The sequence below is a fragment of the Dipodomys merriami genome, unplaced genomic scaffold, assembly GCF_024711535.1.
Source record: "Dipodomys merriami isolate MVZ:Mamm:240054 unplaced genomic scaffold, mDipMer1.0.p SCAF_11, whole genome shotgun sequence".
Lineage (NCBI taxonomy): Eukaryota > Metazoa > Chordata > Mammalia > Rodentia > Heteromyidae > Dipodomys > Dipodomys merriami.
In genome coordinates this window covers 25,984,842-25,999,588 of record NW_027202382.1, presented here as the reverse complement: position 1 = coordinate 25,999,588, position 14,747 = coordinate 25,984,842, and the positions used below count along the sequence as shown (strand labels likewise).

Sequence of the window (14,747 nt, the reverse complement as noted above, 5' to 3'; positions counted from 1 at the left end):
AGAAAGCTCAGGGACAGTGCCCAAGCTGTAAGTTCAAGCCCCAGGACCAGGAACACACATTAAATAAATAAATAATGAAAAAAAGGAAGGAAAAGGTTGACCATCCAGAAGGAGGTGTGTATGTGTGTGTCAGAGAGAGTTATTAAAGTACATTATATATGTATGAAAATAATGTAATGAAACTAACTAAAAACTGTTGAGAGAGATGGTGCTTGGAATAAAATGGATGGTTTGAGTTTGATCAAAATACATCATATATATATATATATACATATATATATATATTCATGTACATATCAGAATGAAACCCCTTTTATATAATTAATAAAATAAGTAAAAAGGGAGTAAACCCTAAAATGGTGCTAGACAAAGATTACCTACCTTTGATTCTGAAATTAATTTATAGAAGAAAAATACATTTGAACAAAACAAAGTACAAAAGAACATATTTAGAATAAGTCCTATAAAATAAACTTGATAACCTCGTAAAACCAAAACAAATGCCCTAAAAGTCTGACCATTCTTGTGTAGTATATATTACCTCTACAGAATTCTTTTTTTTTTTTTTTGGTCCATTTGTGGGGCCTGAACTCTGGGCCTGGGCGCTGTCCCTCAGCCCTTCAGCTCAAGGCTAGCACTCTACCACTTGAGCCACAGTGCCACTTCTGGCTTTTTTTTTTCTGCTTATGTGGTGCTGAGGAATTGAACCCAGGGCCTCATGCATACAAGGCAAGCGCTATACCACTGGGCCACCTTCCCAACCCACCTCTACAGAATTCTATCCTGAGATATAGTTCCAGTCAATTTAGGAAGTCTTTGAGATTCTTATTTGGCTCATGTTTTTTGTTAGAAATGCTGATTGAATAATTTTAGTCTCTGAAAATAAAAGCACTGAAGTAAGACTTGTCATTACATGCATATTTTGAGACCAACTATGGAGATTTTAATAATTAGCTACTTTTTTCTACACTAACGTAAGTATGAATTTCTAGATTTCCATCTTCACCTTTTTTTTTTTTTTTTTTTTTTAAATTTTGCCAGTCGTGGGACTTGGCGCCTAGGCACTATCCCTGAGCTCTTTCAGCTCAAGGTGAAGCACTCTACCACTTCAGCCACAGTGCCACTTCTGGTTTTCTGGTGGCTTATTGGAGGTAAAGAGTCTCACAGAGTTTCCTGCCCAGGCTGGCTTTGAACTGTGATCCTCAGATCTCAGCCTCGTGAGTAGCTAGTATTACAGGCATGAGCCACCGGCACCGGCTCTCCATCTTCATCTTTTTAAATGTAATAATTTAAATTAGAGTTGGTTGGTCCTTTTAAAATCTTTTTTTTTTTTTTTTTGAGTCCGGTTGTGGGGCCTGAACTCTGGGCCTGGGCACTGTCCCTCAGCTCTTCAGCTCAAGGCTAGCGCTCTACCACTTGAGCCACAGTGCAAGTCCTGGCTTTTTTCTTTTTGCTTATGTGGTGCTGAGGAATGGAACCCAGGGCCTCAGGCATGCAAGGCAAGCGCTCTACCACTGAGCAACCTTCCCAGCCCCATAAAATCTTTTAAAATTACTCCATTAGTTGTGAACTCTTTAACATTGACTATGTCACAGGAATTTTATTACTAAAAGTGGGATGGTAATTGCAGCTAGTATTATCATGGGTTTACAGTGTGCCAGGAACATTTTCAAAGATTTTCCGTGCAAATTTTCGTTTATTTTTTAATATGACCTTAGGAGTTAGATTGTTTTTCCCATTCTTCAGAAGTAGAGACAGAGGCCTGAAGGGTTGAAATAACTAGGCCAAAGTCATACAGTTAGATAGAGTTTAAACCTTCTCATTCTAAATATGGTACATTCACTGCTAACCATTCCATTTGATACATTAACAAACCTTATTTTCCATCACAGTGAAAAACATTACAAGCTATCACATAACAATTTAATTAGTATTGTCCACATTTAAAGGTAGGTATTTACTTTTAAAGCATTATATCCGATTACTGAGTTCTTTCATTTATTTTCACTTATGGTGCTGATCCTTCTTTCTGCCTTCTCAGTTGTGTGCAAGACAGTCCATGTGTCTTTTTGTTCTGTAGAAGACATTTCAGTTAACGTTTCCTGTTAACTGCATCCCCGTTGTTCCTCATACCTGAGCCTCTTAGTGTAGCCTTGTTATGCTCTAATACATCAGCACTGTTTTTCTTCCTAAACTTGCTTTCTCCTGACTTAGTTGAAACATCTTTACACAAACTTACCTGAACCTTTCCCTTCCTTGTTTTTTGGTTGTCATTTTTGTTTTTGTTTTTTTGGTCGGTCGTGGGGCTCAAACTCTGGGCCTGGGCGCTGTCCTTTGCTCTTCAGCTCAAGGCTAGCACTCTACCGCTTGAGCCACAGCGCCACTTCCGGTTTTCTAGTGGTTTATTGGAGAGAAGAGTCTCACGGCCTTTCCTGTCTGGGCTGTCTTTGAACCGTGATCCTCAGATCTCAGCCTCCTGAGTAGCTAGATTACAGGCATGAGCCACCAATGCCCGGCATTTGGTTGTCATTTTTAAAATGAGTTTTTGCACCCTACCTGGGCATGTGCCTGAGCCATGATCTTTTACTTTTTGGCTTTCTTACTTTCTTGGTCATTAGGATCACAGACTAGATTCTTGCCCATGTTGGCCTGGTATACAAATCCTCTCAATCTGAGCCTCCCAGTTAGTTTGGTATGACAGGCCCATATCACTACTCCCAGGTATGGATTCATAAGGGTCTTGTGAGCTTTTCTGGTCCAGTTGGTCTTGAACCATGACCCTCTAGATCTTACCTTCCCAAGGGGCATGCAATGAATGAACCACTGGTGCCAAGCTGTTCCTGAAGACATGTCTTTTGGAATAATTCACCTTTGTGTGTTTATATCTGATTGTTTTGATTGAGGCCATAATCTTACTAAGTTAATCTTATCAAGACACTTATGTTCTAAAGTTCCTTTTTCAATTTTCTTGGTCACAGCTGGAATGTGTTGGGAGTGTGGCCAGTGGTATTTCTGTTATGAGCTGGAGTCCTGACCAAGAGCTGGTGCTTCTTGCCACAGGTAAACTAAACTTACGAAACTTCAAGTGTATTATCTTACAGAGTGCTCAGATTTCAAAAACTTCTTTGAACAATTGTAATATAGAGTGACTATGTTTCCTGTAAGTTACCTTTTACCTGTATATATTGTCATAGAAAGTTGTTAGTTCATGCCTATAAATGTAGTTATTCAGGAGGCTGATATGAAGCTGATAAGCCGGCCTAGACAGAAAAGTCAGCAAGTCTCCATCTCTAACCAGCAAAATACCAGACTTAAGGTGTGGCTGAAGTGGTGGAGCACCAGGTAGGAACAAGAGTGTGAGGCCCTGAGTTCAAGCCCTAATGCCTGCACAGAAAAAAAAAAAGTTTTATATAACTTTTTTAGTATATGGAAATGGGAAAGAAGTTATAAAACAAGGGATGGTTGCTAAGTCCACAGTTGCAGTTAAAACTGTCACAGTAGTTAGTTTACTCTACAAGCAAGAATTGGTATCAGTAGGTTCTAATACCTGTCTTGTGTTTCATTTTATCTCTCTCTCTTTGAGTCTCTTTATTCTCAGTGAGTTCAAAAAGCTAGTACCATTGCTGTTGTTTATGTTTGAAGAATTGTCTGGGAAACTAGGAATGTTGGTGTTAGTGGAGGAAAGTTATATGGATTTTTACACTTAGATTTATACACATGGCTGAAAATAAGCACCTGGTGACTGCTTACACATTTCACAGCTTTCTTCTTTTGGTGTGGGAAGAAGTTCTGGTGTTTGAACTTGGAGCTTCACACTTGCTGGGAGGGTGCACTTTGTCTCCTGAACCATACCCCTATTTAAAAAACAATTAAAGCCTTTTATATGCATTCTGTTTGTCCTATTCTGTCTGTAACAGCCTCATGCTGGATCTGTTGCTACATATAGGTTGACAAGCTTGTTATAGGAGAACAAAATCATCCTTGTTTGTTCTCCTCCAAGGTCAACAGACCCTGATTATGATGACAAGAGACTTTGACCCAATCATGGAGCAGCAAATCCACCAAGATGATTTTGGCGAAAGTAAGTATAATTATGAAACATTTAGTGACCTGAATTTCTTTCTCAGCCTGGATCATTTTCTTTTACACCAGTTGTCACAGGTATAGAGAACTGTGAAAAAGGCTATGCCTTGTTCCTACCAACTAGATCTGAGTCTGCTTTTCATAGGAACAATCAAATTGCTTTCTTTTATTAGTGACTCGTGAATCCAGGGCTTGTGTTCTCACTATGGTACTTGATGACTTGAACCACATCTCCTGTCCTCACCTTGTTTTCTTGCTTAGATCTAGCCAGGGTTACTCAGACATTGAGAGTGTGAGAGTGTTGAAGGGTAAGAGAGGAGATACCAACCATAAGAAGCTCTTATTGGCTGGGAAGGTGGCTCAGTGGTAGAGCACTTGCCTTGCATGCTTGAGGCCCTGGGTTCGATTCCTCAGCACCACATAAGCAAAAAGAAAAAAGCTGGAAGTGGAGCTGTGGCTCAAGTGGTAGAGCGCTAGCCTTGAGCTGAAGAGCTGAGGGACAGTGCCCAGGCCCAGGGTTCAGTCCCCACGACCGGACCCCCCCCCCAAAAAAGAAGCTCTTACTGGTAGAAAAGCACTACTAGGTAGTTGGTCTAATTGAAGAGAGGAATTGGGGAGAAGCTATTTCTGTTAAGTTCTAATAACCTCATGCCTACTCAACAAACTAACTCTGAGAAGTCATTTAGAACGCTGTTACTTACTTAGTCATTCAGAAATTACTTTTGAGTAGGTAGTATGAATCCAGTAGTATGTTCGGCATAATTTAAGGAAATTAGACACAGCCCTGCTTCATTAGAATCAGAATCAGAAGGGAAGTATTGAGTCCTGCATCTGGATGATGCTTTTAGGACTCTAATCGTTATGCTACCTCTTGTAGGTAGACATGAAGATCTAACCTCAAGAAACATAGGGGCTGCATTGTATCAGCAACTCTGACTTTATATTTATGTAAGAGAAGCATTGTTTACAAAGTACCCAGAATGCAAAGCAGAATTCCTGTGCTAGGATTTTGAGCTCTGCACCAAGAGAATCAGTCTCCAGGTCTACATGATGAGACAGATTTGATCATCTATGGTCCCTCCAACCAGTAGCAGAAAGACTAGATATATTTGGCTAATTTAAAGCTGAAAAACAGAATTTATTCTAGTTCTTGTCTTGAGTGTGTTGTCATTTGTGCATATACTGTAGAACTTCTTCATGTTTCATTCTTGTTGTAACATGGGTACCATTTCTGACATATTAAGGGAGCTTAGAATGCATATGATGGCAATAAAATGCTTTCCAGAATAAGGAGATATCATACTCCTCCAACTCATAGCTATCAGTAATCTAGAATGTAGATTTTTACAATATTGACTTGTTGAGAGGTCTTAGAGAACCCAAATAGTTGTCAGTGATGACGTTGTGAGGAATGAAACTGCTTTTATGTGATTTCCTGTGGCTTGTAATTTGTCTTACATGCTCTCCATAAATTGTTTTTTAGGCAAATTTATTACTGTTGGATGGGGCAAAAAGGAGACCCAGTTCCATGGTTCAGAAGGCAGGCAAGCAGCTTTTCAGATGCAAATGGTAAGGTTGTTTTGACAGGTAAAGAACCTTGATGGCATAAGATGTACAAGTTGTTATGTCGAAAAACAAACTTTACAACTTTGGTTGGGGGGATGGGTATGAAGGAATGAGAAGGGGAAACAAAGGAGGAGGCTACAATGCTTGATAAGAAATGTCTCATTATCTTACCCATGTAATTGTAACCCCTCTGTATATTATTTTCACAATTAAAAAAAAAAGAAAAGAATCTTGATGGCAACAAATAGAGGTTCTACTAGAATCATAGGTAACCATTTAAAAGCTAATAATGGATAGATCTTTTCTGCTTTAATGAAACAGAAGCTGTTCATAGTCCTCGAGGAAAGGAAACACCCCATGAAGATTCAGGGTTTTTTTTGTTTTTTGTTTTTTATTTTTTTTTCTGGTCCTGAGGCTTGAACTCAGAGCTTAGGCACTGTCCCTGAGCTTCTTTTGATCAAGGCTAGCACTCTACCACTTGAGCCACAGTGCCACTTCTGGCTTTTTCTGAATAGTATATTATAAGTCCCACGGACTTTCCTGCCAGGCTGGATTCAAACCGTGATCCTCAGATCTCAGCCTCCTGAGTAGTTAGGAGTACAGATGTGAGCCATTAGAGGTGCAAGATTCAGTTTTTATTGCTAAATTGCTTTGATTTTGTGTGTGTGTGTGTGTGTGTGTGTGTGTGTGTGTGTGTGTGTGTGTGTGTGTGTGTGTGTGCAGAGAATAATTATAACCAGTATTTATCACTCAAGCAAATATTATGGATAGAAAGGAAGTACCGCATATATAGTCCTTCTAATGTCTTCTCTTTTCTGAAAATGGTTGATGTCCTGCATTCACTGCTTATTATTCATATGCCTGTTTTCAAATTGTTACTCCACATACAGATTTTTCAGTATTTTTTCTGGGTTTTCCTTTTGGATAAAATTCTTTATTTTCCTTCTTTCTGTTTTAGAAAGTTCTACAGATCACATATTAATATTTTTTTAAAAAATTTTTCAGATCTGAGGACCAAATTCTGGGCCTTGCAATTGCAGACAAGTGCTCTTCTACTAAGCTAAATCTCCAACCCCATATTAATGTCTTAATGATCTAAGACAATGCTTTGCAATGTTATAACCTAGAAGACAGGGATATATGAGCACAATCTCATGCTTGGGGTGTCCAGGGAAGTAGCTCTGTGTCTCCTATCGAGTTAAAATGTTAAACTCTTGCATTTTAATTTATATTAATATGAATTTTTTAAAGATATCGATTTAAAAAATGAATAAAATTAGTGCCCCAGTTCAAAGAAGTACAGATTATATTATCATCTTGACATTTATTAGCCAGGTAACATTGGGAAGTTTTCTAACACTTCTCAGCATCATTATTTCTGTCTGTGAAGTGGACAGGATGATGTTTCCCTTATCAGAGTTGAGATTCAAAAGCAATGGTATGTGAAATGAAAGAGCTACTAGAGCAACAGCACAGAGGATACAATCAGATGGTAGTGGTTGTTCTTACAACATAAGCAATTATAAAGTCTGGTTGTATTTCTAAATAAAATGTGCATATTGGATCTACTTCAGCATTTTGAAAACTGTTGGTCCACTAGACTCATTAACAGACTTCCCGGGGCCAGGGAAATGGAGTAGATACTCCCCTTACAAGCTTGCCATAATTTGATAGTTGTTCCAATTAGGAAAACTGGTTTTTATGTTGCTCTCGATTTTTTTTTTTGTTTTAATCATGATTTTATACAGAGTAACCACAAAAGTGAGGGGTGGTAGGAAAGGTATTTGACCAAGTAAATCATTTTTTGCACATTAGTATTTTTTTTACTTAATGAGCAAGTAAAATTAGACTTCATAATATCTAGATTATATCCTAATAAGGTATTAAAAAGGGAATCTATAGTAGTATTCAGAACAAGACAAATTTCTCAACTCTGATAAGCTCTAGGGTAGGGTAGACATTTTACTCCTGTACCCCCTAGATTAAGAAGTATCTAATATTGTCCAAATTAGGTTTTATTAATGACAAAATGATTCAAGTAATGGGGAGAAATGCAAATCACATTCTAATAGGTAATGTACTATTCATTAGACTGCCCTAGCTCTTGTGAATATTTTCTAAAGGATCTAGGGCTTTGTCTTGGTTTGAAAATTTAGTTGCCCTTTATAAAGCAAAAATATATGGGTTAGTAAGAAGCAGCATATTCATGGGAATGTCCTGGTTTTTTTTTATTGGGTCCGGTCGTGGGGCCTGAACTCTGGGCCTGGGCGCTGTCCCTCAGCTCTTCAGCTCAAGGCTAGCACTCTACCACTTGAGCCACAGTGCCACTTCCGGCTCTTTTTTTTCTTTTTGCTTATGTGGTACTGAGGAATCGAACCCAGGGCCTCAGGCATGCAAGGCAAGCGCTCTACCACTGAGCCACCTTCCCAGTCCTGTCCTGGTTTTCTTAATGGATATTAGCTTCTTTTTTTATAATCTTTTATTGTGAAAATACTGTACAGAGGGGTTACAATTACATGGTCAAAATAATGAGTACATTTCTTATCAAGCATTGTAGCCTCCTCCTTTGTTCCCCTTCCCATCCCTTCCCATTCCCCCCCCCCCCCCCATGTCCTGGTTTTTAAGTTATATTGTTCTCTTAGGTTAATGCCTGCCTGGCTATTGTTCAGGTGCTTAGTAACACCGATTCAGGAGGTTGCAATGTGTATTGTTTTCCTATTCTCTTAGATAATTGATTTTTCATTCATTAAAAAAATGCTGTAGCTAGGTGCTGGTAGATCACATCTGTAATCCTAACTACTCAGGAGGCTGAGATCTGAGGATTGAGGTTCAAAGCCAGTCCCCATGAGACTCTTAACTCCAATTAACCACTCAAAAGCTGAAGTGGAGCCATGGTTCAAAGTGGCAGAGTGTTAGCTTTGAGCAGTATTGTTCAGGGGTAGCACCCAGGTTCTGAATTCAAGCCCTACAATTGACAAAAAAAAAAAAGCTGTAATGCCCATAGACTATTTTTACTACCCAAGACTTTTAGTTTTAATTTCTTTGTTCTTGATTTCTGGGTGTAAGAGCCCTTCTAGAAGTATTCCTTAAGATCCTTTGGAGCTGGTTTTCTAGATCACTTCATGTATAAGATAAATACTTAATGGCTGAAGCTTGTTTGATTCTGGACTGTTTCAAGACCTTCAGTAATGCTGATATTTATTCCTCTCTTTAGCATGAGTCTGCTTTACCCTGGGATGATCACAGACCACACATTACCTGGCGTGGAGATGGACAGTTTTTTGCTGTGAGTGTTGTTTGCCCAGAAACAGGTATGGAAATAACTTGTTAGGGCAAAACATGTTTTACCTCATTGAGGTTTAGGAAAATTTTCTTCTGTTTGCTTTTAGTTGTTTATTACGTTAAAAAAAAAAAAAGGAAAAGATGTGCTACTTTAGATATTAAGAATTAAGAATTTGGAGACTTTTGACACTTCTTATACAGCTTCCTACAGCCTGTCAGCTAGTGGCTACAGACTTACAAAGAAACTGGAAAGCTGTGACCTGCTGACCTTTATCATATGTGTTTAGTTTGTTTATTTGGCTCCATCTCTTGTGCAGGAGCTCGGAAGGTCAGAGTGTGGAACCGAGAGTTTGCTTTGCAGTCAACCAGCGAACCTGTGGCGGGACTGGGACCTGTGCTGGCTTGGAAGTAAGTGGGAGAAGAAATCCTTAGACACCTTGTCAGCTTCTTTGAGCCAGGATAGGGGTGGTAGTGCCTATTTCATGTAGGTTTTTAATGCAACATAATCTGTGTCTCTTCATTTGTCTGTGAGCCTGTATCAGTCTTCTTACTTCCTCCTGCCTTCCCCTGCAAGATATATTCATTTTGAATAGTATATTCTGGGCCCCTTTACAGATCTCCTCATGCCACAATCCCACACATTTTGCATCCCTTATTCTTAAAAGGTTGTTGTTATAGATAGCACCTGTTTGAAGCCCCTGTAGAAAACAGAAAATGCTGCTTTGAAGAGAAGTCCTTTCTGCAAGACTCTGTGGGGTACATGGTACCTTCTCAGAGAACTAGGAAAAGACTCCTTTGAAAATTTCTACAGCAGGTCATCTACTTTCCAGAGAGCCTGAGGTCTTGGTCTGAGCTCCCTCCTTCTTCTCATGTCCTTCGACCAGTGCCCTTGTGCAGGTTATAATTTGCTTGTCATGTTGGCTGCATATAGGTTATAGGTAGAAAAAAATGCTTTTTATTTAAGTAACATCTATAACATGCAAAACCAGAAAGAGTCTTGATTTGAGACATCTTGTTTTCCCATAGTATGTGAGGGGTATTAGGTGATAGAGCAAGAGAAAAACATACCTAATAAAATGTTGGAAACCAAGATGAATGAGAATACAGGATGGAGATGATTTCAATTCATAGGGAAGGTTAGAAAAATACCTTTCTTAGCATGGACTACTTGCTGAAGTAATTTAATTGAAGAAGAATATAACTATTAGGATGTATTGGAATGGCTTGTAAAATTTAAAAAAAAATTTTTTTTTTTGATTGGTCCTGGGTCTTGAACTCTGGGCCTGGGTGCTGTCCCTGAGATCTTCACCTCAAGGCTAGCACTCTACCACTAAAACCAGAGTGCTACTTCTGGTTTTCTGAATGGTTTATTGGAGAAAAGAGTTGAACCATGATCCTCAGATCTCAGCCTCCTGTGTGGCTAGAATTACAGGTGTGAGCTACCGGTGGCCGTCTAAAATTTGTTATTTTTAAAAAATGATTCAAATACAGTTCAATTCTGTGAGACTGTGAGCATATTGGGCCCACATTCTTTTTTCTGGGCCAGTGCTTCTAAGGGTGAAATACCTTCGATGAAAATTTCACTTCATATTTCTTCTGAAAAATAATCACTGAATTTCTTTTTATTCTTAAGTCAGCTAGTTGAGCTTTTGGATATTATAATGGTGTATTTGTTTTAAGACCCTCAGGGAGTTTGATTGCATCTACACAAGATAAACCCAACCAGCAGGACGTGGTGTTTTTTGAAAAAAATGGCCTTCTTCATGGACAATTTACACTTCCTTTCCTCAAAGATGAGGTTAAGGTAGGTATCTGAGTTATTTGCCATCAAATATGAAGGATTCTTCCCAGTGAAAGAGGAGATTGATACCTGATATGGATTGTAAATTGAAGCTCCAGAGAAAGCCATAAAAATGGTGGCTTCTGTAATTGGTATTTTTTTATGTAAAAAGAGTTGTCTGTCTTTCCTTCCTTCCTTCCTTCCTTCCTTCCTTCCTTCCTTCCTTCCTTCCTTCCTTCCTTCTTTCTTTCTTTCTTTTTTCTATCTTTCTCTCTTTCTCTTTCTCTCTTTCTCTTTCTCTCTTTCTCTTTCTCTCTTTCTCTTTCTCTCTTTCTCTCTTTCTCTCTTTCTCTCCTTCCTTCCTTCCTTCCTTCCTTCCTTCCTTCCTTCCTTCCTTTCTTTCTTTCTTTCTTCCTTTCTTTCTTTCGGGTTCCGGTCATGGGGCCTGAACTCGGCCTGGGCACTGTCCCTCAGCTCTTCAGCTCAAGGCTAGCACTCTACCACTTGAGCCACAGAACCACTTCTAGCTTTTTTTTTTTTCCTGCTTATGTGGTGTTGAGGAATCGAACCCAGGGCCTCATGTATGCAAGGCAAGCACTCTACCACTGAGCCACCTTCCCAGCCCAAATAGTTGTTTTTCTAAAACAGTTTTTTGCCAAAAAAACACTCCCTATATAAAATATAGAAAGGAAATAAAAATGCTAGGTTATTTTGTGTGTATGTGTTTATGTAGGTACTGGAGCTTAAAATTGGGACCCAGACCGCTCCTTTGTTTTTGTTCTTCCTCAAAGCCAGCACTGTGTAATTTGAGCTATACCTCCACTTCCCAATATTTTGCTGGTTATTTGGACAGAGAAAAGTCTCAAATTTGTCTTTCTGGGCTGACTTTCAGCTTTGATTGTCACCTTTCAGCTTCCTGAGTAGCAAGGATTACAGATAGGAACCACCACTACCTGGATGAAATGTTAGTTTTTATTATTTGACAAAGCCATAATTTTTTTCAGTAGTTTTTTTTTCCAGTTGTTTGAGTAGGTATTTAACTCATGACCCCAGCCCTTTTAAAAAATGTTTTTCAATTTTTTTGTTGTTGTTGTTGATCATGGAGCTTGAACTCAGGGCCTGGGTGCCATCCCTGAGCTATTTTGCACAAGGCTAGTGCTTTGGCCACTTTGAGCCACAGTGCCACTTCCAGTTTTCTGGTGGTTAATTATAGATAAAAGTCTTGCAGACTTTTCTGCCCGAGATGGCTCTAAACCATGATCCTCACATCTCAGTCTCCTGAGTGAGGATTACAGGTGTGAGCCATAGGTGCCTGGCTATTAATTTCTTCTAATCTTTAAACATAATTCATTTATTTTTAAGTCCAATTATGTTGGACAGATTTGTTTAACGACTGTAGGTTAATAATTTACAGGTAGGGATCAGCTCAAGGAGGGTGAGATTATTTGGTTTCTGAGAGTAGGAAATTGGGTTGTTTAGATTTTAAAATAAATGTATTGCTAAAGGTTGCTGATCTTTTTTTTCCTTACTAGGTTAATGAATTGTTGTGGAATGCAGATTCCTCTGTGCTTGCTGTTTGGCTAGAAGACCTTCAGAGGGAAGACAGTTCCACTCTGAAATCCTATGGTGAGACACCTTGACCTATGCCTTGTAAATTACAGTCTTTTAGTGGAATCAGAGTTGTGAAAGTAGATAGAAGCAGATGGTGTGAAGTTTTTTTGATTATTTTTGTATTGCAGTTGTATATTATGTATTAATCCGCATCTTAGCTTGAGTGTTTCAGCACAATCATGAACCATGTAATGATATTTTAGTAAAAAATAGACTATTAGCCGGTGGTCCTGTAAGATTATATTAGCTAATGACATTGAGTTTAATGCTCAACCAGTGACAATATCCTCTAATAACTCATTTCTCTTAATATGTCCTTGTTATTCAGTGACACATGGCTGTACTTAGAGTCTGATTGCCAAATTATCTTCTTCCCAACTTCTTGTGAGGGAAACTCAACTAAATGCTACTTTTTCTAGTAGCTGTCTTTCATGATCATAAAATTTAAAGGTCCAGGTAAAAGTAAATTTGTGTATTTCTGACTTCGTTGATGCTTGACATATTGTCTTTGCAGATAACTACTTTTTACTAATTATTATTATTTTAGTGAAGAGGATAAATAGAGTTACTTCAAAAAGATAAAATTGCCCCTGTTCTCTAAAAGTATGAAGTCTGCTATTCTCTTCCCTGAAAGTTTTCCTTCCATTTTTCCTGCAGTTCAGCTCTGGACTGTTGGAAACTATCACTGGTATCTCAAACAAAGCCTACCCTTCAGCACCAGTGGGAAAAGCAAGATTGTGTCCTTGATGTGGGACCTGGTAACTCCATACCGGCTACATGTTCTATGTCAGGGCTGGCATTACCTCTGCTATGACTGGCACTGGACAACTGATCGGAGCTCAGGAGATAATTCGAGTGACTTGGCAAATGTGGCTGTCATTGATGGAAGTAAGCAGCTGGGCAATGTGTTTATGCACCTACAGGAGACCAAGACTAGGGCCTGCAGATATGGTAGCTTGACTAGAGCAGTAGGGTTGTTTGGTTTGTTTTTTACACTTCTCTCTCTCTCTCTCTCTCTCTCTCTCTCTCTCTCTCTCTCTCTATATATATATATATATATATATATATTATATATATACATTTATGGATGGGATTACCATTAAATGGAGTATATATTATCCTGGAAAATCAGTCTCTTCCTTGTTCTATTTCCTTTCTCGAGAAAATAACAGTAGAGCCATATGGGAGTGGGGTATGCTAGCCTTTTCTTTTTGCCCTAATATGACTTATATTGACCCTTGCATTGCTGTACTTGTGTTGCTTCATTTCCTGGTAGAAACACTTGGATGTTTTTTGTATGTTTAGTTCAAGTCCTATAAATGAGGATTGGGTTCATGTTTTATAACTACGTGGAAAGGTTTGGGAAGGACTGACTTGACTAGTGAACTGGTCACCTTAATAGTTGACGTATTGCTGACAACATAAGCTCTTGATTATAAGATTTTTCATGTGAGTTGATGTATCAAGTCATATAATGGTTATTATAATGATTTTATTAATTACATGTTTTGTATAGAGAACTTAGTTTTACCTTATTTCAAAATCCATACCTAGAAAAGTGCTTTATGTTTTTTGAAGTATTGATAACCCTGGTTTGGACTGGTTTGGTTACAGGCTCAGGTTTAAAGTTAGAATTCAAACCTCTTGGCATATTTCTATAGACTCTGGCACCTCAAACTTAAAAGTCTAGTCTCGGTCTAGAGGCAACAATAGCTGATGTAAGTGGCATCTGCCACAAAATTTTCCTATTTCCAAAATGTTTTTAAACTTATCCATGAGGAAAATTATTTTCAAAAATTGTTACATGCTCTCCTCAGTGATGCTGAATCTGTCCATATGTCTAATATTTCTTTTTCTTTCTCTTGTAGACAGAGTATTGGTGACAGTCTTCCGGCAAACTGTGATTCCACCTCCCATGAGCACCTACAGACTGCTGCTCCCACACCCAGTTAATCAGGTCACATTCTCTGCAAACCCTGAGAAGAGTAACAACATTGCTGTCCTAGATGCCAGTAACCAGATTTCTGTTTATAAGTGTGGTATGTTAACAAGATGTTTTGAATTAAGCCCCTCCTACTCAAAAGCAAATTGTAATGTGGTGCTTAGCTACAGTGTTTCTAAGACTTTTAAAGTGTCTAATTGAATTCATTAGGATTAGAATACTTAATATGCATGCATTTGCACCCCTGGCTTATAAGAGTACTTCCTTTTACCTTATAGAACTTGAAGAGTCAGTTAATAGCATTCAAGCCTCTAATGTGGCATCTTATTGACTCTTTAAAGGTTTTACTATTCTCACTGCCTATGTATATAGTTTCAATTGATCTCACCTCTCCCAGGAATTACATCAGAAATGGCTTTTCCTGCTTTATAGTTGAGGGTACATTGGGTCATAGATCTTTTAATTTTCATGACCAAGAACCAG

General features: G+C 38.6%; 1 protein-coding gene across 3 annotated transcripts in view; it reads left to right on the top strand.

Annotated features, from left to right (window-relative positions):
* Positions 1–14,747, top strand: part of Elp1 (elongator acetyltransferase complex subunit 1) — a 51,697-nt gene that overhangs the window by 4,535 nt on the left and 32,415 nt on the right. For all 3 annotated transcript variants that reach the window (XM_070011216.1, XM_070011206.1, XM_070011200.1), the window contains exons 4-12: positions 2,979–3,060; positions 4,001–4,081; positions 5,567–5,652; positions 8,864–8,960; positions 9,249–9,339; positions 10,612–10,735; positions 12,244–12,337; positions 12,980–13,210; positions 14,191–14,361. In XM_070011216.1, coding sequence (XP_069867317.1) covers positions 2,979–3,060; positions 4,001–4,081; positions 5,567–5,652; positions 8,864–8,960; positions 9,249–9,339; positions 10,612–10,735; positions 12,244–12,337; positions 12,980–13,210; positions 14,191–14,361 — 1,057 coding nt within the window. The remainder of the gene's footprint in view (positions 1–2,978; positions 3,061–4,000; positions 4,082–5,566; positions 5,653–8,863; positions 8,961–9,248; positions 9,340–10,611; positions 10,736–12,243; positions 12,338–12,979; positions 13,211–14,190; positions 14,362–14,747) is intronic.